General features: G+C 41.5%; 1 protein-coding gene across 1 annotated transcript in view; it reads right to left on the bottom strand.

The window, feature by feature from the left end:
- MYO1D (myosin ID) overlaps window positions 1–26,339 on the bottom strand; it is a 162,452-nt gene that overhangs the window by 46,044 nt on the left and 90,069 nt on the right. The window contains exons 20-21 of the mRNA XM_049799607.1: window positions 19,665–19,778; window positions 14,334–14,488 (exon numbers count right to left, since the gene is read on the bottom strand). Of these exons, the coding sequence (XP_049655564.1) occupies window positions 14,334–14,488; window positions 19,665–19,778 (269 nt within the window). The remainder of the gene's footprint in view (window positions 1–14,333; window positions 14,489–19,664; window positions 19,779–26,339) is intronic.

Raw genomic sequence — 26,339 nt, 5'->3', positions numbered from 1 at the left:
TAGCCAGCATTCTAGCACACACTCTAAATGAGGATGAGGAAAGAGGATTTTAAGTAGGTCACCAGTAAATATGATCATGATGGATTTTTTTGTTGTTGTTTTTGTTTGATGTCAGCCACCGGAGTCCTTATTTGAGAGAAATGCTGGAGAAGAAAAGAATTCATGCAACAGCAGCAAGGTGGGCAGCACATCCACAGGAAAGTGTGTGTCACCTTTGTGAAACCAGCCTCGTACCTCTGACATGGGCAAGTCGTCTGAGATGAGCTTGCTCAGAGCTGCGTGAACATCACCACCAGCCCTCACCAGGCAGAGCTGCGACCTGGTCTCCAAGTATGGAAATGGGTATTTAGAGGTAGCTGCTGTCAAGGAAGATGGGGAAATGCAGGTTGTGATGTTTTGCCAAGGGGGTGTAGGGGGAATCAGAGCATTATCCTCTTTCCATTCTGATTTCTTTTCCCACCTCTCAGGTTTCTTGTGCTGAGGAAGTCAACGTCAAAGCACTCCCCCCACCCCAGTCCCCTCCCTGCCCAGGGAGCTGCTTCTGTAGTGTGTTTGGGGGGCTGGGGGGTGAGGGTGGGGAGAAAAAAAAAAAAGAGAATTTGGAAGAAAACCAAACTGTCCCTCTGTTCCACGAGCTCTGGGAAGCACTGTGTGTTTGCATAAAGATGGGACAGAGGAGAGATGGGAAAAGGAGAGGGAGGATGCCCATGGCAGTACCTGCCTTCTCTCAGATGCCGCTCTCTGCCCATGCTGGGAAGCCAAGGCCAGCAGAGCGAAGGGAGGGACATGCCAAGGCCAGAAGAAGAGCTTCACCATGTGGATAGAGGCCCAAACTGCAGCAGCCACTCAAACCCCAGAAGAAGGATGACAACCCATCATGCAAAGCTGCATCATCTGCCATTTTCTGACTCTTCATCGCAGAGTGGTCTGTGGTGCTCTCACACCAAGGTCCAAGTGCGGTATGCACCGGATCTGAGATGCTGCCGTGTTTGGCACAGGATCCCGCTGCCTTCAAAGCAAGACCACCACCAGAAGCTGCTCAGGTCCCATGTTTGTGTGGCTGCTTCCCCTCCGGCATATGAATATCGTGCTTTGCCAGCCTGTGGAGGTTGAACAGCACCAACATGGTTCATCTGGAGAGGGAGCTTCAAGATAGGAGAAAGGAGAAAAATATATTCCCAAATATTCAACAAAAACTGGATTGTGGTTGCATGAGCAGGAAGATGGGACCAGCTTGGGTTCATTGTCAGACGCACAGGAGTAATGCTATTGTAATGCTGTTGCAATGCTATTTCAAACCCAAGTTTATATCCTATTCAATTTTGCCTTTTAAAAAACAAACTAGCATGTTGTTTCTAAACCGTGGCTGCTGAGTAGTCTAAGAGCAGCCAGAGTGCTGGTTTTCTTAAGGTTCACAGGGATATAAGCACAGATGGACATTTTAGAAAGTGATGCTCCTAGAAAGTTCCAGCATTTCAGGAATTTTCTGTTCATGGAGGAATACCTGGCTGTTCACCATGCCTGGCACGTACTTGGAGCTCCCTTCTACCGCAACTTTCCCTATTAGTGGGGAAATAAAAGGCCAATGAAACCAGACAAGTTCATACACCTTCAAGGCAGAGCGCAATGTCGGATGTGATCTGAAGGTGCAAGCAGCAGGTGCTATTTGGGTTTTTCCTAATCCAGTTTTGTATCATCTGGATGGTATTTACCTCTCAGCACTGCAGCTAAATGAAATCTTTGAAGGAAACGAGCTGTAATGAAAGACAGTAAGCTACCCCCTCATCATTCATTCAACTTCTCCCCTTGCCTACATGGCAACCCATCACATGAAGTGCCTTTTGCCAACTATTTATCAAACCAGTGAGTGTCGCTTGAAGAAAATGGTTCATTGTTTTTCTGCTGGTAATAGCTGTTGGCTGAACACCGCAGAGATGCTGAAGGCATCTATAACTGCAGGCACTCCCACGTGAACTCCCAAGAAAAGACAGGTTGCTCTAGAGTGCCCGAAGGACACTGTGGAGCTGCCTCAGAGCTGCTGAAGAGCCAGCTACAGCACGATGAGGCTTGAGCTGGGTGGCAAGATAAGTGCCAAAGCCACTGACTGAAGCATTAAATAAAAGGATCGTTATGGCATATCCTCCTTGCAACAGTTCAAATACCACCATTCAGGTTTGAGTTCATTTAGTGCCTCCAAAGAAAAGCAGCAGTTGTGCTGTTAGTCGTCTGCTGTCTCTCCCTACACACACATCTCTGAGTACTTGATGTTCTGCCTCAAAAAATATGGGTTTTAAGGCAAACCAGCATGTCCTTTGATAATTTCCAGGTTTTAGAGCTCTAAATATGACCTGCCCCATTAGCCTGGTACCAGCAGCGCTTTTTGAGGCCAGATTCTTTAAGGTGACATTTTCTAACGTGGAAGTGATAACAGAGCTGATAGCTGCAGTGTGGCACAGAAATCAGGAACAACACAGTTCCTGTCAGTGTTATCCTTTGGAGCCTGGGATACACAATGGCATGATCCAGCCATCACATCTGGAGGGGAGAGAAGTCTGAACTCCAGCTGGCTCCACTGAATGGAGATTTATCCTGGACACACAAACTCCTTGGAATGCTGCATACTCTGAAGATGCAAATCGAACCGTATGCATTTATACACAGCAGATGCATGAATCTACTGGAGATGCAGTAGATGGAGATGCAGATGGAGAGCAGTAGAAAGCCGTGGGAATACCCACTGCTGAAGGAGAAACCCCTGAAGTAGTCCTAAATCTCACAGTGCTCTCTGCAGGGTATCGAAAATAGCATCTCAAAAAGGAAAAAATTCTACTTTCTAAGAGATAAAACTGGAAGGGGCTTTGCTCAGAGCCTGTCCTTAGCAGGGTTGTATTACAGAAACTCTGTGTTACTGAGGGAGAAGCCACTGGGGGCATGACCTGATGTCTTGATGGATGCTGCTTGTCCCAGGACACAGTTGATGCCGCGGGTACCTGGAAATTGCCTGTCCTAGCACGGCAGTTTCAACCCATGCCCCGACAGCAGGTTACAAACCATCCCTGACATGAGTTACCACTGGCAGTGTAGGTCACAGGACATGAGAGCCCTTGGAGCTGTGCTGTGGATAAATGTGAGAGGGGAGAGATCAGAGAGGAGTGGGGCAGGACTGTCTGTCAGTCTTTCTGTGTGCGAGGCTGGACACATCAGCAGGGTTTGCTATACTGGAGGCTCCAGCACAAGTGCTGGGTAAGAGATGTAAATTGAGGAATCCACACCAGTACTCTCCTCTTTTTTCCCTCACTTAATTTAGCATTAAAACATCCTATTTGCATAATAAACTATTACACTTAACTACCAAGCTATGGGCAGGAGCAAACGGTTTCAGCCTGACTTTATGAACAAAGCAGATTTACAGGGAAATTTGCCTCGGATCATTCTCAATGCATCTGTTTTGAAAAAGGGGGGGAAAAAAGCAATGTTTAAGCAATAGCAAATCAAAACTGATTTAGGGATCTGAAGGACTGAAATGAAGCCAACACATTAAAACTAACCACAAAAATTATCATAACTACACTTATGCAAATCTTTTTCATATTACATAAAAAACCCAACACAGCTTTATTTAGGAATTTGGCACACTAAAGGGGAAAGAGGAGAGCCATGGACAAAATGTGTGAGTACTTATTTCACTCAGATATTAGGGTAAGAAACGCAGCAGCAGAATTACAAGCTGGCAAAGGAGAATTTATAAAGACAGCAATACACCAGGCTCAATATATTAAGTAGATATACTTCAGTTTTATACCATGAACTTGATTCTGCAGACTGGCTTTTCTTTTTTCAGCCTGCTTTTTAGCACAAGCTTTAAAACTTCAGCTCAGACATTAAGTTCTGGATCTGTTGCAAAAAGACAAAATAGAATCTATGAAGTCTGTCAAGAAATAAAAGGTTTGAATTTGGTGTTTTTTCAAAGTCAGGTTAGTACAGCCACATTTAGATACGAATTTATTTGACCTTGGCTTCAGAAGGAACTGTTGGGACCCAGTATTTTTACCAAATATTTAGTCTCTATTTAAAAATTAAGTTCCTTAGACATTTCCAAAAATGTCAAGCACCAAGCTAAGGTTCTTTATCACATCCAGGTTTTATCAGATCGATGCTCCACACTTTCCAGAAAAAAACAAAACAAAACCTACCCTCTAAGCACAAAATTTTAGTTATGCACCAAAGTCACTAACTATTTTTGAAAGGGCAGTCACAGAAACATCAAGTGCCTTTTTGAGAACAATTCAAATATTGAGTTGACAAGATGAAATCAACTGGGCAAGAGATAAATGGAAGGAAAGCAAACTTAAAAGAGAAATTTTTGGCTCTGCTGAAGATGCCATAAAGCACAAAACCAGAAGGAAAGTTTTGTTAATGTGTACTTTTACAATACGTTGTTTTACGTAAGAATGTAAAAAGTAGCAGAAATATTTCTGATGAGGCTTATCAAATACCTAAAGACTTCAAGAGAAAAATGCATCTTTCCCCCTATTGTTTCAAACATAAGAGAAATCTAGTGAACCTATTTATTTTATTAAATTTTAGTCTCTCTAAAAAATATGAAAGCCTTGACAATAATTGTTGTCCTCATCTTTACAGAGTATCTTTTTGATATTTAGGAGGTGTCTCCGAAGTTGAAGGTGTGTAGTTAAAAAGCAATGCTGTTCAGAAGGTTGGATCTGGATCTGGTCCGCAGATGAACAGGCAGCCACTAAGCACCTTTAATCAGAAATAATGAGGGTCAAGGTAGGAAAACCACCCTGTGAGTGACTCGCTATAAACAAACGGGGATTGCATCAACTTATGCTAATATTTAAGCATCACCTATGTGATATTTTTAATCTCCAAAGGTTTGTAACCAGTAGGTTCTGGGTGCTGACAACCCCAACCAGTGCCATTGGCAGCAGCATCCCACATTACAGGGAAGGAAACAGGTTACACATTTTGGCCGAGCTCTGACAGTCAGTGGGAGAGCAGGCACTAAACACACCAGAATTTGTACAAGTTTGAAGTTCTGTGTTGACATCAAAAATGTATCTGCATCCATTTTGAGTGCAAACCTGCATTTTTTTAAAAAAGTTAAGTAAAACATGCTGGTATAGTTATGGCAGACCACAGACTACAAGGAGAGCGTAAAAGATTACTTCTCTCTAGTAGCTTGTTTTCAAACGTAATATCCCTCCTCTTAAGCACACGAGGCAGATGGCATGAATTACAACCCCCTCCTCAAATAAAACAAAAATATAGAAGTTTTATATGCCTGAGATTTGTGAAGCAGGGAGGTTCCCAGCACACAGACCGGCGGATGCCAGGACAGCTGCTCGGGGCAGATGGGTCCTTTGACAGCTTGATAATACTGACTTGCTGGTGAAACTAAGCCCTGGTAAGGCCAGCCAACGTGGGGCCATCTGTTTACTGGAGAGGAAAGGCTCTTGGAACAGCAGGCAGCCAATGCTTTGGTTGAGAATTAAACCAACAGCAAGATCATCAGTATTTACAACCTTTACTTGTGCAACCCCATACGTACAGCTGGCAGCGTGACTCTGCCACGTCAGACTGCTCCTGCAGCGCCACGCTCGGTTTCAAGATGCGGCTTGGGATTTTTGTACTACGGTTTGTACCACCAAAGGCTCTTTAGAGAAGCTTTCTGCTTATGTCAGTCTGTTAACAGCGGGCAAGGTGATGGTTTGTGTCAAACTTTCACAGTCTTGAATGAATGCCAAGAGCTGTAGTTCAAGACTGAAAAGAATAATATGGTTAGAAAGGTGTGATAATGAATACACTGAATACCACAGAGAGCCCGTAAGAAACATTTTTGTAAGATGAAACACTCCCATTCACCTATTCCCACAATAACACCTTCACTGGAGAAAACCCACAATACGCAGCATCAAAAGGGAAGCTCGATTGGGAAGGCTGACACGGTAGCTGCAGAACGCAGGAACTTCGTATCACTGTGCCACACTGACTACTCAGGTGTGATTTCTTTAATTGTTTTTATATTCTGATCATAAATTTCTCAAGGACAGGCAGGAGCTGGACAGAGCCTCATAAAAGGGCACAGAAAATGTTAAGTGCTCTAAAATATTAAAATGTTCACACTTAGAAGTATGATGGCTTCTATAACACCTATAGAGGAGGAGGAGGATGGGTTTGAATTTTCTATTCTAGGACACTGCAGAACACATATCACAGCTTCTGACACTCTAAATGCCATTTTTCCCCCAGACCACAACTAATCCTTCCAATTTCACACTGCTGCTATAGACTGTCCAAGAACATAAAGGATTCACCTACTTTAGCCCAGTAGCTCCACTAGCTGGAGATAGGGAATGAACTGGGCAACTCAAATAACACTCAGGGCTATGGGCTGGACATGGCCTTTGGGTCACTGGAGAGCTATTTTCATAGGAATTATAGTTACTGTGGAAACCTGGTTCTAAGTTTTCAAAGTAGTCAATGATTTTTAAGTGCCCCAAATAAGACTTCCCAAACACAAAACGACAAGCAACTAAACCATCGGAAAAGTTAATCTCCTTCAAAGCACATCAAGCTCCAATAACTTCTCATTTGTACCAAGACCTCCATCCTAGGAGGACCCTGAATATTTGCATGGAGCTTTAGCATCTAGGTGCTGCTTACAGAACGGAAAGCATCAAAGTTATATGGCGATGCTGGTATAAAGTAAGTTGAATGTGTCTCAGCCACAGCAGAGTCCTCTTCCCAGTGGATTTTAGACAGAATTCATGTTGACAATAGGAGTAGGACATGGACATGCTAAGGAAGGAAAAACTGACCAATAATACTCTTCATGGAAGGCCATAAAATAAATTGCTACTATTCACATTATCAAACAAAAGAATTGACTTTTTAGATGTAGTGGGCAAGTACTCAAATAAAGGATTCACAGTTTTGCTGCAAAAATTCAACTCAGCCTCTTGAAAGCCCAAGCCCCCTTTTGAGCTTATTTTATTTTCAATATAGCAAATCCAGGACTGTGGGAGACAAAGTTTTTTTTTTTTTCCATGCCAGGAACATATTGAGAAGCTACTTTTTCACTGGAATGTGAGATGGGGAAGGCTTCCAAAGCCAGGGAGTTAGGACCCATTTCAGAGACAGTGAACAAACCCTGCCACAGCAGCAGCATCGGGAAGATGAGTTTTTAGGAAAGGAGAAGATCCTCTCCTGAGTTCCTTAATGAGTTCCCTTCTAGCAGGACAAGTGTATAAAAAAGTTTGGTAGCATCAACAGCTGAAGAAACCTTTTAAAAATTCTTTTATATTTTGGATAAGAGATTGCATTTCATGGGGCTGGTATAATTCCGCCTCTTCATGGCCTGAGTCATGAAAGCAACAAATCTTTAATCTATGCAACGTATTTTCCAAAGGAAAACTGTCATTTCTTAACCCAGGTTACAACTATGGGGTTGACAAACCTACACAGGAATTACCAGAGATGATTATAAATATCACAGATTAGTCAAAGGTAAATCTTAGCCAAGTCTTAGAAATTTTTTTTTAAATTGCTAGACAAAATAAGATAATTAAGCTAATTTTTCCAGTTTTTATATATATATATATATATATATATTTATTTTTTTATAAGGAAACTATTTTTCCTTTTGCTACTACCTTTCCACAGGGTTGAGTACCCGGTGCTCAAAAGCTGACAGCTAACTGTGGGTAAGAGCTCCTCCAAAACACAGCACTAAACTAAAAATTCATTATGAATAGAAATCCTGTATAAAAACAAAGCTCAAGCCCTGAAAGAAATGTTAGGGAAGAGTCTGATATGAATAAAGTCTGGTCCTTTGTCAGGCTCCAGCCGCCGCTAACAATGGTGTCAGCCACTGGCACGGCTGAATCAGAACTAAACACGGGTTAGTTGGCAGTGGTGACAAAGGACAAATCGTATTAAATAGCAATTTAGAAGCAGTTTGTTTCCAGCCTGCTTTTCCAAAGCAGCGCTCAACTCCTTTTGATCTCGTCTAGTCTACAAGAAATCACCAGCATCGATGGAAACTTCCAGTTAAACAGTACTCATCACCGGCCCGGCTGCCGGCGCTGCTGACACCCATTGTCAGTTAATGGATAATTTTCATAGCATTCACAAAGCTTAAGTGACAGATTAATTTGATACCAGCGGTTGTAACACCCTTCCCTTTGTGTGGAGGCTTTCTGTCTTATGAGATAGTTATTTCCTTGGAGTAAGGTCGCTTTGTGAGCAGCACACCACCACACTCGTGTTTTCAAATACCAGTTTGGGCTCCTCTTTCTTTCTTTGTCCCAAAAAACCCAGAGTATGAATCCCCATCGTCTCCTCGAGATTGTTGCTGACTACAGAGAAGATGCTTCTGTTTTAACTTGCATGTAAATCTATTAGTCTCAGCAGTTAATTAAGGTTTCTACAAGACAAAGGTGAACAGCTTTAGAAGAAAGGAACAATTTAAAACTGATTAAAATCAGCACAGTTTTGATATGAAAAAGCATCTTTATGACAAATTGAACGGTTTGTAACCTCTTGCATGATACCTGGGCCTGAGCTGGAAGGTCCGTTTCTTCATATCGGTGGAAAAAATTCAAATAAAAAATATTGAATTGATTTTAATCAAACTGGGCTCTCCTACTTAATGATTTGTGTTCCAGACTGTGCTCATAACTGAGCTGAGGATTTTCTCCTAAACAAGAAAAATAAAATCATGTTGAAGCTCCTCTGTCTTTTTTTTACAGACAGCTTCAAAAATGTGCAAAATGCTTGTCCTCACCCTCACACAATGAATTGAAAATGTGTATTTACAGACTGTTTCTTTCCATCTATCTGACAAACATCTCAGCATTCATACTACTAACAAAAATCACCCAGTAGGCAGCAGTCTCAGAGCTTAACCTTAAACACCACTATTTAGATAATGGCAAATTTTAAAATCTTTCTCTTAAATGTGTTTTCAGGAAGCTTTGTTTGCCACAACATGAACTGTTGCAAAGAGCAAAAAACCAGAAAACACATTTGTGAGTTCTTCTATTTGTACCAAATATATTTTATCTCCCAAAATTGCCTGCAATTCTGGTTAGGTTTTATTCTGACACTCGATTTATGTCATTCAGGGGGATTAGGAGCATACTACACTCATCCAAAGTTTTAAGCAATTCTAGTGAAACTAGTATTTATGGCTAAAGCTTTGAATACCAGGAAAGCAGTCAGAAGTGCACTTTTATTCCCAAAGAAAGGCTCTCCTGAATGCCCTAAAGCGGTCTCCCCTAGGCTGGGCAAGCCCCAGCCCCAAGCTCAGCTTTGGTCTCTCCTATGTCCACAGCAAGGGGTGAGCAGCCTCCGCTCCCCCAATGCAATGCAACGCTGCTTCATCCCCTTCCAGGCTCCCCAGTCTGCTTAGACTGTGAACTCTTTGGACCAGGATCTGTTTGTTTATAGTATTTAGCATAATAAAGCTTTAATCCCAGATATAGCCCCAGTATGCCACTGCACTGCTGATGGCAGGCAAAGAAAGGTGCGTTTTGTAAGGATGTACTTCCCCATGCAAATCTTGCTTAATACGGAAGCCTGGGCAAACTGTGCACCTTACAGCAAACATGTTTCTATTTTTTGAAAGGCTGATGGCCCAGATTTTCGCCCCAATTTTTTTACGTATATGTATATATATGTATATACATATACTCTCCACATTTTTACATATATGCATATATAAATATACACATATCTATTTTCTCCAATTTTTACATATATGCATGTATAAATAAATGTGTATATATATTTTTACATATATATGTGTAAATTATACATACACACTCACATTCCTGCATTACATACAGATGATACACATGCACATGACACTATGTCTAATAACCAAACCTCTCCACTTCCACAATCAAATAAATTGCTGCCATCTCGGCTAACGTAATAAAATGCACAGATGGAGCAAAATTACAATACTAAGGCATGTAAAAGGGAAAGCCAAGGAACGTAATCTTCCTAAAGACACCTTCATGCCCAGCCAAAGAGAGTCCTGCATGGAGTAAGAACAGGGTAGCAGGCTTTAATGGAGCCTACAGCCCATAGTATTAGTTTGAGATCCATTTTTACGAATTATTGCTTGGTCAATAGCATAGCAGTGCCAATGCAACTGGCTTTAAGGCATGCCAGTTTAAGAACCCAGAACTAAAGAAAATTAATCCAGTGCACACTAATGATTAAAATTGGCTGACAGGTCTCAAAGCGCAATGGAAAATACAAAATTATCCTTAGGCAAGTGATTTTCTGCTGGAGTTCTGCAGGGATTGCTTTTTACTGTTCTTTTAATTCCCCCTTCCCTTCAGCAATCCTGGAAGAAAACCAGCGACTATGGTTGCAGACAATATAGGGATCAGGATAACAGAAAGCATCGAAGAGAGCAGGACACTGATACACATTGATCTGAACTGTGTGGGTAAGTCAGACAGAAAATACCATGTGTGTTTTAACACAGACCAAATAAAAAACCTCTTTAAGTTAGGGTGTGCTGCAGAATGGAGCACAGCGCTTGGGAACAAAGGATGGGTCTCGGTCACCTTCAGTGATGACATCTGAGCTGTCTTTACAATCCATGGTGTTTAGATCATGACACTTCCACGCTGCAGGAAGGATTGGACATGAGAGGTGACACACACAGGGCAAGAGCCACAAGAGGATGAGAGTGAAAGGAATTGGTGCTTTGGAAAATGGCTATTATGATCAGGTCTTCTCTGGTGAAATACAGCTCTGAAGGACATCCAGAAAGAGTCCTCAGTACATTGGACTGAGCAGTTGAGACATATTCTAGAGGCTTAAAGGACCATGAAGCAACGTGGGTGTAAAAGATGGAAAGGATAAGTTCTTTCCTGGCTGATAATCCTCCCCTTTTATGTCCACCCTCACTCCTCCAAGAGCTCCTCAGGTCCCTTTCTCCTAAGCATGGGCTCCAAAACTTTGGAGGGACACTGTGGACACATCCACAGCCTCCAAGAGCTGTTTCCCCTGCACTGCAAGCAAGTGCTTTGGCAAGCCAACGACGAGAGCAACGTGCTACCCTCATCACTTCAGAGCATCTTTTCCTCCTGCCAAGCAGCCCCATGATTCAGATTTCATATGCTTGCTCCTACAAGGGACTACCCAACACGTTGAGCTGCTAGAGGATTTTTCCAGCTATTTCATGCACTCTGCTTAATCACAGCTCTTCTCACCTGGCAGGTACAAGGGCTCTGAGACAGCGACAGCCGGAGAACAGCAAGGAAAAAACCCAGGCAAACTCAAGTTCACAGACACGTCTACACGCTGCTCTGCAGGCAGTACTGTGGCCACTACGTGAGCATCTCAGCCAGCCTTCCCATCGTTTCTGTTGGGAATTCAGTTACCTAAATCATTGCATTGTTAAAAAAAAAAAATCTAGCTGATATATTAAAAGTACGACTCAAACATCTGTTAACTCGACTAAATACAACTCACTATCTTAACCAACAGAGTCGCTACTCCAAAACTGTATGGCTCATAGAAGCATCATGTTAGTTTTATGCTACATGAATGCTAATTTGTGACACAACTTGAAAGTAAGAAAACTCCTACTAGGAATAATTTTAAAAAGATGCAGTTTCAGGTAGATTTTCACGGGCAAAGGGGAAAGATGTGAACTCAGGCAATAAGTTCCCAAATGTGAAGTCTTTATGCCTAAGAACAGGAATAGCGTAACTTCCCCAAAAGCAGCTGCCAGAATACAGCATCTAAAGGCATTACCTCTAAACATTTTCTGAAATGTCTAAACTATTTCTTGCTGAAATGTCTAAACTATTTCTTGCTGAAAATTTCCAAAATTCCCAATGCAAGATGTGTCAACACTGAAGTTCCCAGTTAAAAAAGTGGAAAAATAAAAACTGAAACAAAGCATCTGAATTAGAAGGTTTAGGCATCCTCAGCATAGATGTCACCACCAGCCTCCTCCTCATCTTTCCTACACACTAATACAGAATGGCATAGAATTTTACATGATTTTATTACACAAGTAGTTAAAGTATCATTACCTACTATGCTACATATAACCAAGGGTAGCTGTGCAACCTTACCCTTGCTAAAATCTCGTTTCAGGGGTTTCAGGACTGGTATCGAGGTGGCTGCAAATGACTTTGTATGTTCAGAGAGGACCTTAAGTGAGCCGCCCCCTGCAACCCAAGAAAGCTGCTCCCCGCGTTCCAGGTGAGCACAGCTCTGAAGTCCCATTACAGGGTCACCTGGCGATTGAACTTTCAGGCTCACGATTTTACTGCTGGATCCACTTTCTTTTCACAGCAACCACCTTCTGACAGGCAGGACAGAGAAACTTGACACTTGCCATGAGGCACACAGTGACTTTCAGCTAATCCTGTTTAATGAGGCATTCCCCAAAGTGCCTCTCAAGCAAGGGGTCAGCTAATCCCATTCACTGACAGGATTTTTTTACTCTTAGAAAATGGAAAGTGGCTGAAAACAAGAATATTTCCTTTTATTTTGATTTACAGATAGTGCTTTGAAGAGGGAAACCATGACATTTGGAAAATTAAACGTGAGCTGTTCCTGTCCATTATTGTTAAACCAGTACATTTTATTAGATGTTGGAGAAAAACAGGCTTTTAGACAGGCTCTCCCATTTAACCAGCTATGCTGAGATTTGTCATTTAAAGCACTAAAAAAATGCTAATACTGTTTTAAGTGAGGATTAAACAGCACTTAAGAGCATTTAACTGCCATCCTTCTACAGACAGTGATTAGATAAAAACTAATCATTTTTAAAGATAAAAATGTCATTGTTAAAATCAGTATAAGAAATCAAAAATCAACAGTTTATACCCTTATAAGAAAGGCACAGTATTTTAGACCAATGGCCACACAACATACTTTCTTAAAATGAAGAACATGTGCCTCACACTCAGCTATACCAGACACGTGACAAAAAGGCTGGGTGCTTTGTAGTAACATCTGAGCAAAAGGAACAGGAAACCAGGTCAGTCTGAACACTGAACATATGGGATCTGGAGAGTAATCAATGGTTTCACAGCTCTCCCCAATACTAGAGATTCATTAAGGCACTGAGAAACATCAGCTATCTGAAGAAGATGCCACCTGTGTTCAAAACATGCCAGACATGAAAGAACTCCAGCTACTTCACAGGATGCCCGAAATGAAGTGTGTTGCTTTACAATAACCATAATCTCCTGAGCCTTCAAGAGTAGCTACCTTTGAAATTAAACTATATTTAGGTAAATGCAAAAACAGTGAATGTTTTCAATTGCTTTTCAGCACTGAATTTCTCAAAACAAGTTATGCCAATGCTGAGAATTCATTTCAAATGAACTTAGCTCCAGCTCTGTACTCCAGCAGTACAGACAGCAGTGAACTTTCCACTGTAGTGGTGAAAAGTGGCTAAACCAGCACACTCTTCTTGAATGAATGAAAAAAATGACCTAACATAATCTAAATTCACTCCCATTGTCCTGCCACTTGTAGCTCTCTATGAGTATTTACCTATAAAGACTCCTTTTCATGGGTCGTAAATGGAGCATGATATTGTGAAAAGCAAAAGCCAATGCTGCATGTGATGCTGATCAACATCAGTCCTCAAGAGAATCAGTTCCAGAGGAGCAAGGGAACAACTCTGAAGGTCTGTTCACTCCACACACCGTTTCTCTACAGAGTTACTTTTATGTGATTGCCTGCAATGCCCTACTCACTGCTGTGATGGTTGTCTGGACAGTCCCAAGCTTGCTCTGTGGTATAAAGGTGATTATTGCTCGTTCAGCTCAATGCAAGATAACCACTCAAGTGTTCATTTAACCAATAAAACATCTTTTGCACATTGATTTACAAGAGACAATTTTCAGGAAACAGAGGTGACATTTTACTGCTCAAGCAATAAATCATCTACTGATACTGGGGGCAGGGAGAGCAATGTGAGAGATGAATAGCTGTATCTTAACTTAACATATTAAGAGTTTGACTGTAAGAAGCGTTAAGGAGACATTGTGACACACTCAAAATGCATCTTCAGTGATATTTGTCCCCAAACACCTATGATCTAACAAACACATACAGGGAAGGTAGAAGGGGCAAACAAAGTGTGGTAGCTAAAAAAGCATGTTCCAAAACCGCAAGGAAATAATGTTGCTTTGCTATCCTCATAGTACAGTGAAGTAACACAGATAAAGCTCAAGACTGGCATCAAAATGACTTCAGGGGAAGTTTCTGATTTGGCACGCTAGACTGAGTTTTCAACAAAATCCATCCCCAAGACTGACCTCTTGAAGTGGTTTGCCAGGACTCCCACCAGCTCTCCAATCCTGCTGTCATTAGAAGGCTCTTTACTGAAGAGACAAACAATGAGATCCTTGTTGTCTTTCGTGTGGAAGACCACAAGCTGGTCCTTTCCATTGGAGACACTCAAACCTATCAACTGTGAAGAGAAAGCAAGAACAATGTTATATAATATTACATACGTTGATGTATCTTTGCTACTCGCCAGGCTAGTTCTTTCCTCTCCAAGATGCCACATTCGCTCTCAATGTGTACCTCTACCACAGAGCTCAGGGCAACGGCAGTGTGCAGGTCCTCAGTACTCCTCCCACAAGCTGAAAAAGTCAAGGTGAAACACCAGTGGTTTTTTGGAAGTCAACAGTCTCAAAGGTGCGAGGAAATTTTACCATCTAGACCGGGTTCACTCTCAGCAACTCTTGCCAGAAGCAGCAAGGTCCCGTGTTACTGTAGTGTCCTTCTGCCTATCCAGCACCACAAGTGCACCCACCAAAGAGTGCACCAGGTGGATTTCTAACAGCCAAAGCTTTCTTCCCCCAAAACCTCACACTGAATGACACCGTGTGGTTCATTGGCAGAGCCACAAGCCTGCCTTTTTTTTTTTTTTTCTTTTCAAAGGAAATGAACAATCATCATGAGTTTGGCCAACAACCAACTTCAAATTCACATACGCAGTGCTGGGAATGCAATGATATCCAGATAATGTAAGAATGAAGTTTACTGAAAGCCTAAACATCTTGATGAAAAATACAAGTCGCAAACCCCGCAAAGCCATGATCATTCCAGTATTTAGGCATGGATTAAGGTCTTGCTGTTCTGACAAAATAAAAAGGTGTGGGGTTTTGGTTTGGTGGTTTGGGGTTTTTTTTGTTTTGTTTTTTTGTCTATCAAGTAACTGCTACTTGGCACATTAAAAGCTTTGACCTCATCATCTCACAAAGCAAACCAGGGAATTTTTTAGGAGTGGCAATCTGGGTACGTAGGCTATTCAGATGAATATTAGAAAAAATAAAAAATGAATCTCTGCTGGGGAAACAAAATGTAAGGACGGCAAAAAAACCATCAAGAGGCAAGTACATTTAACAAACTGGTGCTAAAAATAAAATTAAAAAAAGAGAGAGAACGGCACAAGAATGATGAGTACAGAGAGAGAATACAGCAGACCTTCCCTGTCCACTAACGGACTACACGACTCCTTTGAGTAATCCAGAGATTTGCATAGAGAAGCCACATTCTCCTCAAAGTGAGAAGCACCGATATACCATTTTGTGGAAACGAAAGTCTCATTATTCCCTTCTTAAAGATAAAAGCCTTCTCTGTAACCCTGCTGCCTGTTTTGGAAAGGATATTAGCACAAATCAAGCTGGAGACTACTCACTTCTTTCAGAAGCATGAATCATATTCAGAAACAGTCTGGATCCGTATGTTTGGTTTAGCAGTCACAACGTATTACTTCCAAGAAACCTGTTCCAGCTCTGGATGTCTAACACATACCAGACAGCAGCATCGTCCCAGAAAAACACACCACAACCAGCATGCAGCAGTGCAGTGTATGCCCTATTTTCTGGATAAAACACTACTCAAGTTTAGAATCACTAATATTTTGTTGGCTTATTATCACAGTACAACAGTCTGTCTAAACTACAGTAACTGCTGACACTTCAAGCATTGAGCAGAGACCTCCTGCTACCAGTTGCATAATATACCCAACACAGGTGGAGTTTATTCTCTACTGTTCACACTATTTTGAGGTTATGAAATATTTTAAAAACAAGCTACACTTCATGCACAGACATTAACAGCTGCCTGGGTTTATAGTGTCCCTTAAAATTAATTTGCATGCTTAAATAACATCCTGTGAGCACAATAGCACCACAGGGACTACTGCCATCAAGGTTTTAAATGTGCACTGAGTGTGAAAGTTGAACAAGTTGAAATCTCTGGATTTGAAAAGCCTATTTAAACATTAATTATTCAACAGAAGCTTGTTAGAAGTCCAAGAGCCCTTCAAAATTTTCCTATTTCAGCCCTCCCCGTAAGACTATCTGAACAAATAAATATAACACAAAAGAAACAATTTCAGAGAAGGTGCTTATCTCAGTATTTACAAACACTAATATTAGCTCTGCTTAAAGACCAGGAAAAAATTTTCAGCATCCACAGAACATCTTTTATTGTATTCAGCACTGTACTGGGAAAGGTAGTTGTAAGATCCTTTCTGCTGCTCAGTCGCTTTTTAATTCCTTTCTGCCATTATCTGTTTATTTTCTCTCCAGGTAAGAACAAAAAGATAATTGTATATTGGTACTTATGAGGCAACTGCCAGAATGCTTGCACACAGAAAATCCCCTAAAGTAGCATCTCAATCCAGCAAAATAGTCAGGGTAGTGAAAGGAAAGTTATTGCTTTGTCATCATTTGCACAAAATTACAGATTCCTCACACAGGACACAAAACAACAGAATGCAGAGCCTGGGATCTGAGCAGGCATGCATTACAGGCTATACTGAAACCATTTACATGTAAACATAGTTAAAGGAGATGGGGAACTGTAGTGCAATTTCTTCAGCCGAAAACAAGTTTATGGTCGTAACAGACATCAGCTGACTGTCTCCAATGAGATTTCCATGGAAACACCATCCCTAAGGATGTTGCCATGTTGATAGGGTGCTTTCAAAATGCTGACAGCGAGCAGCACGGCTAACAGGCAGACAAATTTCAACTGGGTTCACCTTTAGATATTGGAAGGGCAATCCATCTTCCCCAGTGAACACACATCCTTCTAGTAGGACATATTTGGTACACCGATATACATCAAGACTGGTGTAATTATTATCCGTTTGCTTCTCCAAAATCTTTGTATCAGTTCAAACAATTGTTCTTTCCCCGAAAGGGAAGGAATCTCTGTATCCCTAATTGGCTACTTGCAGCACCTCCCTGTACACTATGAAAGGGTTTCCACACAAGAAGGGATCAGGCACGCAGAAAAATGAGAGAGAGATGCAAGGCAGCTCAAGAGGTGAAAGACAATGCATATTCAGACAATTTAGTAACAAATATAAAACATAACTACAAAAGGAAAAAACAACTGCATTACAGCAATAACCATTAGCAGGAGTTCCATTTACAAAATCCTGGCAAAAGAAATACAAATATTTCATGTCCTGTATATGAACCAAATAAATTTCCAAACTCTCTACTCCTCTCCCCTCTTCCTGCGGCACAGAGAGGGGTCAGCAGTAAATCAACAGGATCAGTGAGCACGCCCTGGAACCACCATGCAATCCCAGTGTGTATGTGCAGATTTTCTACTGTTCCCCAGGAACACAGTGCAGGAGAAGTAAGTAAAAGGAGAGCCTGTGGCCAACAGAGCAGAAATTTATCACTACAGCATTTACCAAAGATAGCTTTCATCAAATTTCCACTCTGGAATATTATTCTGACACCTGTATGAGTCAGCAAAGGGTCTTTTGGACCCATCCCTCCTGTGCAAAGTACTCCAGGACCTCTTCATAGTTGCTCAGGTCAAGGAAACTGTTCAGTCAGGAAGCCTTGTGGTAGGTTGCTAAAAGGAATAATTGCAGATCTATAATAAATCTAAATAAAGGTGATTTATATCTACAGAAATTTAAGTATTCTAAGAGCAAGAGACCTATATGCACAGACCATTAACTGTTTTGCTGCTAGAGGAAATGCAAAGCAGACAGCCAACATACAGCCTGTGCTACAGCACTCTGTAAGAATGGATATTCTATTTTAGATGTCCGTGTTTTGTGAAAAAAACAATAACTACTAACATTTCTATGTAACAGATATTCTATAGACATATTCTGTATCCAACTTGCTTGCCCCCTTTAATGTTTAAGGCATTAAGAATTTCAGAGGAAAACGTTCAGATACCAACAGGGACCTGGTCTTGTGCTGTTATGTAAATGTAAAAGCTCCACCTCTAAACCCATCAGGCACACAGGTAAAGCAGACATTTTTCTAAAACTGTGATAAATACAGATTTACGTATAATTACTAATGTAGTAAGTGAATTGCAGTGGCCTAGCCATTTTCTATAACGTAAGAGTGCAGAAAACTAGTAGTGAGAAATTGTGATGAACAAAATTCCACCTTGTCCACCTGAGTCGACCTTAATACTTCACAAAACCCCCACCTGTCCAGGAAAAACACTCTGCGTAGTCTCTATGTATTTGAACAAGTTGGTTTGCACAAGCAAGAGTCAGCCATTTAGCAGCGTAATCTGCTGACAATTTCATTTTGCACAATTAAAAGATAATGTCAGTAGAACAGAACATCAACTGAGGAAAATGACCTGCAGCTGCTAACTCCCTGGCAGTAATGTCTTTTCAAAACAAGAGACACTGCCATTGGAGACATTGCTTTGTACAGCGAAAAATGAATTGGGGTATGAGCATGTTACTCCACACACATGCTGCCGTGGGTGGTCAGTGCACAGTGTAGGTGGATGACCAGCAAGGAGGTTAGAAGAGGACCTATAAAACCAATGTTACAGATGCAGTCTGAGCTAATCATTCACTCCACATTTGCAGATTAGTACCGTTACCTTAATCCCATCTCTGCTCTTTTAGCAATATGGGGCCACCAGATTTATTATTTCTCCAAATGCAAACATCCCAACAAATTTGTGTACGAAATTTCCAAGCAACCCAGCCAGGTTCTGTAGGTTTAAGATAACCATAGTAGTGTTACCTCAGGCTGAGTCAAAAAACCAAGCAGTTGAATCCACACTCCAGGATGCTGAAGAGCTAAAACGAGGTTTTCCCCCATCCCCCTTCCTACCAGTGATAATCTGCTGCTTTGTCACTGGCAGCTAAACTCTGCTACCCCGAAGGCGAGGTACCTCACTATAATTCTGAATTTAGCTTTGATAAGATTTACATTAAAAATGAACAAATAAAAAAAAAATTTCAAACACGACATGAAGGATCAAACAAACCCCCAGAGACACAGAAACTGTGTCATAAGCAGCTGTGAAATGCTAACCCCCTTATGGGGCCAGGATCTTGCAGCGCACAGCAAATAAAAAAACAAATAGAAGAAAGAGCAGAAGAGAGTGTGATAAGCAGTTTGGGTTTTAGCTTTTATTTTATGTGCTGAAATTAAAAGCTAACGTGATGCATCAGTGTTGTAGATAATTGCACTATAACTGTTTTAAAGACATTAAATATATTAAAAACTGTAAACCAAGGTCTTTTTCCATTTTATGGATATGAAAATGGAGCTAAACAGTAGATGCACTGCCCATGACTAAGAGAGTCCGAGATGAGATTCTTCAGTCCCTGTACTTACATTATAGAGGGGGATGGTCTTCATCACTTTGTACTGCTTCATAGGGTCCATCTTATAAAGGTGTCGATCAGTAATGAAGATTGCTCTGTCCTCCACCTTATTGAAGCGATTGACCTGTAAAGAAGCAAATTTTCAGTCCCACTAATCACTGCAAGAACACGCAGAATAAAACTACAGCAGGAAATATCCAAAACTCACACAGCTCTTAAACAGGTTTTCTCCACAGATCTTGAAACAGTGAAAAGGGAAGATAGATCCCATAATCCCATTTTACAAATAGAGAAACGCAGAGTCTTGGAGAACCAACATTCCCAGAGTTATCCAGCATGGCTGGGGCAACCTGGGAAAGTCTACGGCCTCAATCAAATAAAGGACAGATGCTTTCCCCTAGCAACGTTCAGCCTGCATCCCTATCTGCTGGCAGACACCAAGCCCAGGCAGATGGCTGTTGTTACTACATTACACATGTGCCTTTTTCACCCCAAAAGCATGATGCAGAATACCTGCCCTGCAGAGCCAAACAGGGTGTCACCAGGGTCTGTGACAGTCCAGACCTGAGGCATTTGAAAGTAGATGCTTTGGCCCATCCTGAATTCAAGCAGGTCCCATTTCCCTCTTTTAAAACATCTGTGCCTTCGATGTAGCTAAGCAACTTGCGCAAGAAGTGGAAAATGTGGACAACGTTCCTTCCCCTGCCCATCAGTGGATGTGTTAGCTGAGTATGGGCACGCTCCACCGGTTTTGCTGAAGTTGTGCCACTCTGCAAGAAGGAAGAAGAGACGGAAGGGGCCAGATGGAGCCCGGGAGAGCCAAGCCTGTACACAGGGACCTAGACAGCCAGGTGGTGGGAGGAAGGCAAAGTTATTTCTTGGCAAGCAGAAGACCCAAGCTGGAGTGCCCTCAGGCTGCAAGGGGTATTGAACACAACCCTCTCCCTTCCTAAGTAAGAGAAGCAAAGCAAGAGCACAACCAGTCTCGTCTAAAGGCTCACTGCCATTGAGAACAACATCCTGTTGCCCCTTCCAGGAGGTCCTAACCCCATACCCTGAGCTAGCTCTGGTGATCATCAGCCCTACCAATTCACTAACCTGACAAAAATCTGTCCTTTTTGTGAACTTAGCAAGGGAAGGGCACAACGAGCATCTGAGCCACTGCAACAGAAAGAGGGTGAGGCTCTGGGTAGTGATAAACAGGGGAAGAAAACAGGACAGCTCTGTTCAGCAGCAGCAAGCTGTGAGGTCAGTTCAGCCACCCCAGACCCGTACTGCGAGTACAGCAGATTTTTCTATAGAGGTGGACATCACTCAACCTATATTTTAACCTGACTTTGTGTTCTGTTAAGGACATGTTATTCAAGGCAAAGATGTCTAAGGATCACCAGTGGGCTCAAGCTCCTCAGAAGAAATTCTTTAAACAGGAGCTCACTGCCCAGCTATGCTGTCTAGGGCTATTCTGGGAACACAAAGAGCAGAGCTACAGCATCCAGCAAACTTCTAGACCAAACAAGAAAGCACCCAGAGGCATCTGTGCACCGCTAAGGTTAACTGACCACAGAGTGAGATTTTCAGTTGATTTGGTTTTTGTTTGTACCATTCTCAGGTTATTTTGAATCTGCACTCTGGTCTCCTGACTCCCAATCCACTCCTATAAGGTACTTACTACTACAAAAATTATAGTGCACTTCAAACAACTTTAATACTTGCTTCCAAAAAGAGGCAAAGGTGTTTTAATCTTCAAATGACTGTACCCTCTGAAAAAGGTAGGGTACAGAGGAGATGGAGCTAGGTTTCTCGGAGAAGTACAGCAAAAGGACAAGAGGCAATGGGCAGAAGTTGCAGGAGCAGAAACTCCAACTGGACATAAGGGAAAAAAATCTCCCCAGGAGGGTGGCAGCCCTGGAATAAGGCTCAGAGAGGCTGTCTAACCTTCATCCTCAGCGATTTTCAAAACTCAACTGACTGAGGGCCTCACCTAACTCTGAAGTTAGCCCTGCTCAGAGCAGGAGGTTGGACCACAGACCTCCAGAGGTCCCTTCCCACCTAAATCATTCTGTGATTTCATCAGCCCATATGGTACCAAGAAAATAGACTTCACAATATCTGAAATATTCTAACAGTTTCTAGTAGTTCAGCAAACACAGCTTAGTGTCACCATTGGGAAACATTAATATCTTAATATCTTAATGTTGCCACTGGGCTTTACAGTTGTAAATTTAAGACCAATTACAGAGACACACTATAATTCAGTGAAGAACCATTAGTTGCCTGCTGAGGCAAACCACTATATTATCACCTGTAATCTCACTGGCAGTCAACAGCAGCAGAGATTATCTATATATGTCCCAACCCTCATGGAATAATCTTAGGCATACTCAAGAAGTTGCTTCACTTTAATTTGAACTCAAAATACTACCCACCTGGGATATTGCTTGCATAACCAGGCACTCAGTATATGGGGAAAGTAAGCTCCATCTTGTAGTGTATTTATGGGGTTTTTGTGTGGATCAACCCTAAAACTTCTTTTTTAAATACCAATTATACATAAAAGTTCTGATAAAGTAAAAATTAAGTGGGAAAAACAGCAATATGTGAACCCCCCAGCAAGTACCACTGAAAACAGCCAAGTGCACAGCCCACATTCCAGTATTTTATACATCCAGTTTCTATGTAGTAAGAGCAATAGAAGAACAGATTATTTAAGCACCAGCTAATGATGCAAACTAATGACATGGCCCAGCAGCAGGCCATGTATAGTGGTCATATAATTATATAATTTCTCTTAATTCTAGGTATTCTGATGTTCTGAATTCATGTCTATTTTTGGCCACCAATTATGTCTCCAGCAACAGCATCCCTCCAGTACCTGACAAATTAAATCACCAGAACTGCTGTCAAATGCCACACAAGCACCTCTGGAAAATTATTGTAAAATTATGCAACTGTTTATTAAAAATGTACTCATTTAAAGGATACAAGATACTAAATGTTATACCTTCACAACAACATCTGATCTGGGGAAGATCCAGGAAGACTGAAGCTAATAAACCACTATTCCACACCTTATGGAATTAGTGTGATTGTTTACAAAAACAGAAGTGGGAGGATCATGTTATGCCAGGAAACAAAATTATAATCTCTCCAGAGAAGTGTTTTATACCCTGGGATCATGCCTTTGTTCATATCTCCTTTCTAAACACAGCTCATTTCAATTCCCCCCATCCCATCGCAACTCATTACAAATATTCTTCTAGGCTGCTGGTAACGTTAGGCTCCAGCAAGTGGGGTTTTGACAGAGGAAACACACGTCTCACTAACATTACAATTAATTTGTTGAGGAAATACTACAACAAAGGAGAACATTTGATGCCATCTAGGCTTTCAGGTGTCCCAGGAGGCAGGGTACTAAATAGGCACAAGGCAAGATGCAAAGTTTTGACAAAAGTACGTGAGAAAGTAGGACACAAAGTAGAAATTATTTTTCACTAAGGCAAAGCTGCAGTCATCGGTGTATCACAGTCACAGAGATATTTATTAATCGACTGAGAAGGGTAGACAAGGGTGAGACGTGATGAGGCGGAAGAACATAAATAGGATTTTCCTAGGTGAAGTCAGGAGACGACTGGAGAACTTAAATATTCTCAGTCAATAGGCAGCAGACTGACAAAGTTCAGAGCAGATAAAGGCAAAAAATGCAAATTGAAGAGCTATATGACAGCTTTAAATTAACGGCACCAACTCAGAAAAAGTAACTGAAAATGATTTTAGACAGCTCTGGATAGATCTTGGCACAAACACGCAAGGCAGCTGAAAACAAGCAAGGCGTTATCATGCGGTAAAGACTACCATGGGGAATAATGACCTGGGTGCCACAGTCTCACTTGGAATAGTGTGTGAAGCACTGGGACGGTGAACATGAAGGAGAATCTAATGGTTCAGAGAAGGTAAAGAAAATGATTGAGGGCCTGGAAAATCTCACAGCAGGAGATGCTGAATAACTGGGATTATTTTAAGAAGCAGATGAATGGGAGGGAAAAAAAAAAAAAAAAGGCTATGAAACACTGAATGGCCCGGAGAAAGTAGGTTAGGAGTGTCTGGTGCTACACATTGAGTTGTTTGAGCAGAGTAGCACAGGCTCCTCAAACCATAATTTGGCCGTGCGGCTTACAGCACACCACACTCCATGTCTTAGAGTTTAAGCAAAGGCGTCTCCAGCCTGTTAGGCTGTGATTTGCCCCACACAGACCTCAGATCTGATGGTGTGTGGCCATGGTTCCCAAACATGTCTTTTTTGATTAATTTTAATTTTTTTTTAAAGAGTCTGACAACACCACCTGTTCACTGCCATGATCCTGCTTGTTGCTCCCATCTCCCATCACAACGTCCTGCCTGTTGTCCGTGCCCACCTCCAGCACGGAGCCCACGGTGACCAAGGGAGCAGACCTCACTGAGCTGTGCAACCAGAGCCACCCCACCGCAGAAGGTCCTGCAGCTGCTGCCTAGAAAGCAGGGATGGGAAGCGTGCCCAGCTTTCGCAAGGCAATATAATATTGTAGTAGTTCTACAAGCATGTTTTAGATTTCACTTCTTTCTTGTGGTTACCCACTGTTTTCAGTGTTCACATTGAACACTAAATTCAGCTGAACAGCTAAAGAGATATACCAAACGGCAAGTCCAGCAGCCTATCTCACCTGAGAAGCAAATTCTCACTGTTCTATAACTCATGTCCTTTTCAGCTTTTTCCAAGCAATTGCTTTGCTTCAGGTGTCTCATGCACCTATGGCATATTTATGTAAATAATACGTGCTGTCTTCTTAGAAGTAAACTGTCACATTGGGAAGCATGCACAGAAGAGACTCAGGCAAACACCAGCAACATTGCAGATGCCACTATTCTTTTGATTTTGTAGGAGTAGAGACAGACCTTATGTTCTCAGATACAGTTTATACCCTCCTGGAGAACAGCCCTTCCCAGCACTGTGTTCTCTGCACCTTCTGGGCATTTTTTATTTATATCTTTGTTGATCCAAATGTGAATCAGTCTTAATCTAGCTTCTTGACTAGCTTATGGCGAAAAATGAAGGTCTAGCCCATAGCAGAAAAAACTCCAAATGAGCTTTTCACGTCTCTGCCAGGGACCTCCAGATATCGCAGGGCACCAGGCTTTGGAAGAGATGGTCCTCTCAAGGGAGCTTGGTGCCACAAATGGCAAGGGAGAAAGTGGGAAGAAAAGCCTTATTCTGGGGGAAAAAAAAAAAAAAAAAAAGAGAAATTGTTGTTTCCTAGGTGATACAACAAAACCTGGTGGTATGCATGAAATATGCATTTGGTTTCCCAAGGCAAAAAACTTGAAAATTTCCTTTCAAAAATGAAGAGCACCACAGTGCTCAGAAAAGATATATTTTTCTATAGGCAGAAATGACCTGCTTCTACCTACACCAACTGTGAGAAAGCAAGCACATGCACCTCCCATCAACAAGACTTCAAAGTCTCTTCACAGACCTTGTATAAAAAGAGCTATAAAAGCTTTGGTCCAAACAGATTCACTGTTATTATTCATCTCAAGCTGTTGAAATTAAGACCCCACGCACTCAAGCTAAAGAAAACTTTACCAGCAGTTATCAATACTTCAGGAGCGGTTCCCCAGCTGGTGAGAGTTGGTATTACTTCACCAGAAAAATGTCAATCATCAGCTAAAAAAAATTCTATCTCAAAGAATTTAATGGTTAGCAAATATCTTGCAGATCATAAGACATGTTCTATACATAAACATTTTTAAATACATGAACTCCAGGCTTAACTTGTGTCTATTCAAGTTGCCCAGTACTTATCCTTTTAATTTCTTTTCCTCCTGAGGAAAGAAATGTATTAGACTGCAATTATCTGAAAATTTTAAAGAGCAGACACCTAACATTGCTGTTGACAGTCAAGAACTACTTCACACATGGCGTAATGATTCAGTACCTTACTGAAAGCTGCAAAGGAAGTCTGATGCTATTCCAGAAATAAAACATTCACCTTAACTCACCAAGGTACCCTCTCGTTACCACTAACACCTTCCTGCCTGACTAAAGGACCAACAGTAACAGCACATTTTTTGCTCAGGAATCCTCAAATAAGCTGAATCATGAAAATACACCATGAATGAACTTGAGCAACCTTATTCTGTGGACTGATACTTGTTGAAGAGCATTATTTAAGGGAAGCAATGATATCACCCGATAATTAATCACATTTTCATTTCTATAACTCACTCTTCAGTCCCCTGCTAAAGCTTCGCATGGACCAAATTACAGCTTCGAAACAAACAGCCAATTTGCAAATCCACAACAAACCAGGTTTAGCATAAGAAATTTTACAACCTTCTCTGCAGTGAAAGTCGCTCCCTTTCAAATGTGCTGACCACCAAGACAGCCTGCATGTGCTAACACCAAGCGCCATACTTGTGCAAATAACATTTGGTATGACATAAGGAAGTTAAAGAAGAATAAGGCTAAAAGGAAAAAAAATAAATTATTTTATTTATTTAATTTTTAAAAAAGATAAGGGAAGAACATAGCAATCAGAAGTTGTTCCCCTTGCCCCACAGCACTGAAAGCTGATCCTCAAGATTGCCATTACTTTTTGGGTAAGAGGCAGAATTCTACAGCTTGTATTTTTGACATGAGAAACACCTTCAT

The sequence above is a fragment of the Accipiter gentilis genome, chromosome 5 (assembly GCF_929443795.1).
Source record: "Accipiter gentilis chromosome 5, bAccGen1.1, whole genome shotgun sequence".
In the NCBI taxonomy this organism is placed as follows: domain Eukaryota; kingdom Metazoa; phylum Chordata; class Aves; order Accipitriformes; family Accipitridae; genus Astur; species Astur gentilis.
This window is presented reverse-complemented; position numbering and strand designations above follow the sequence as displayed.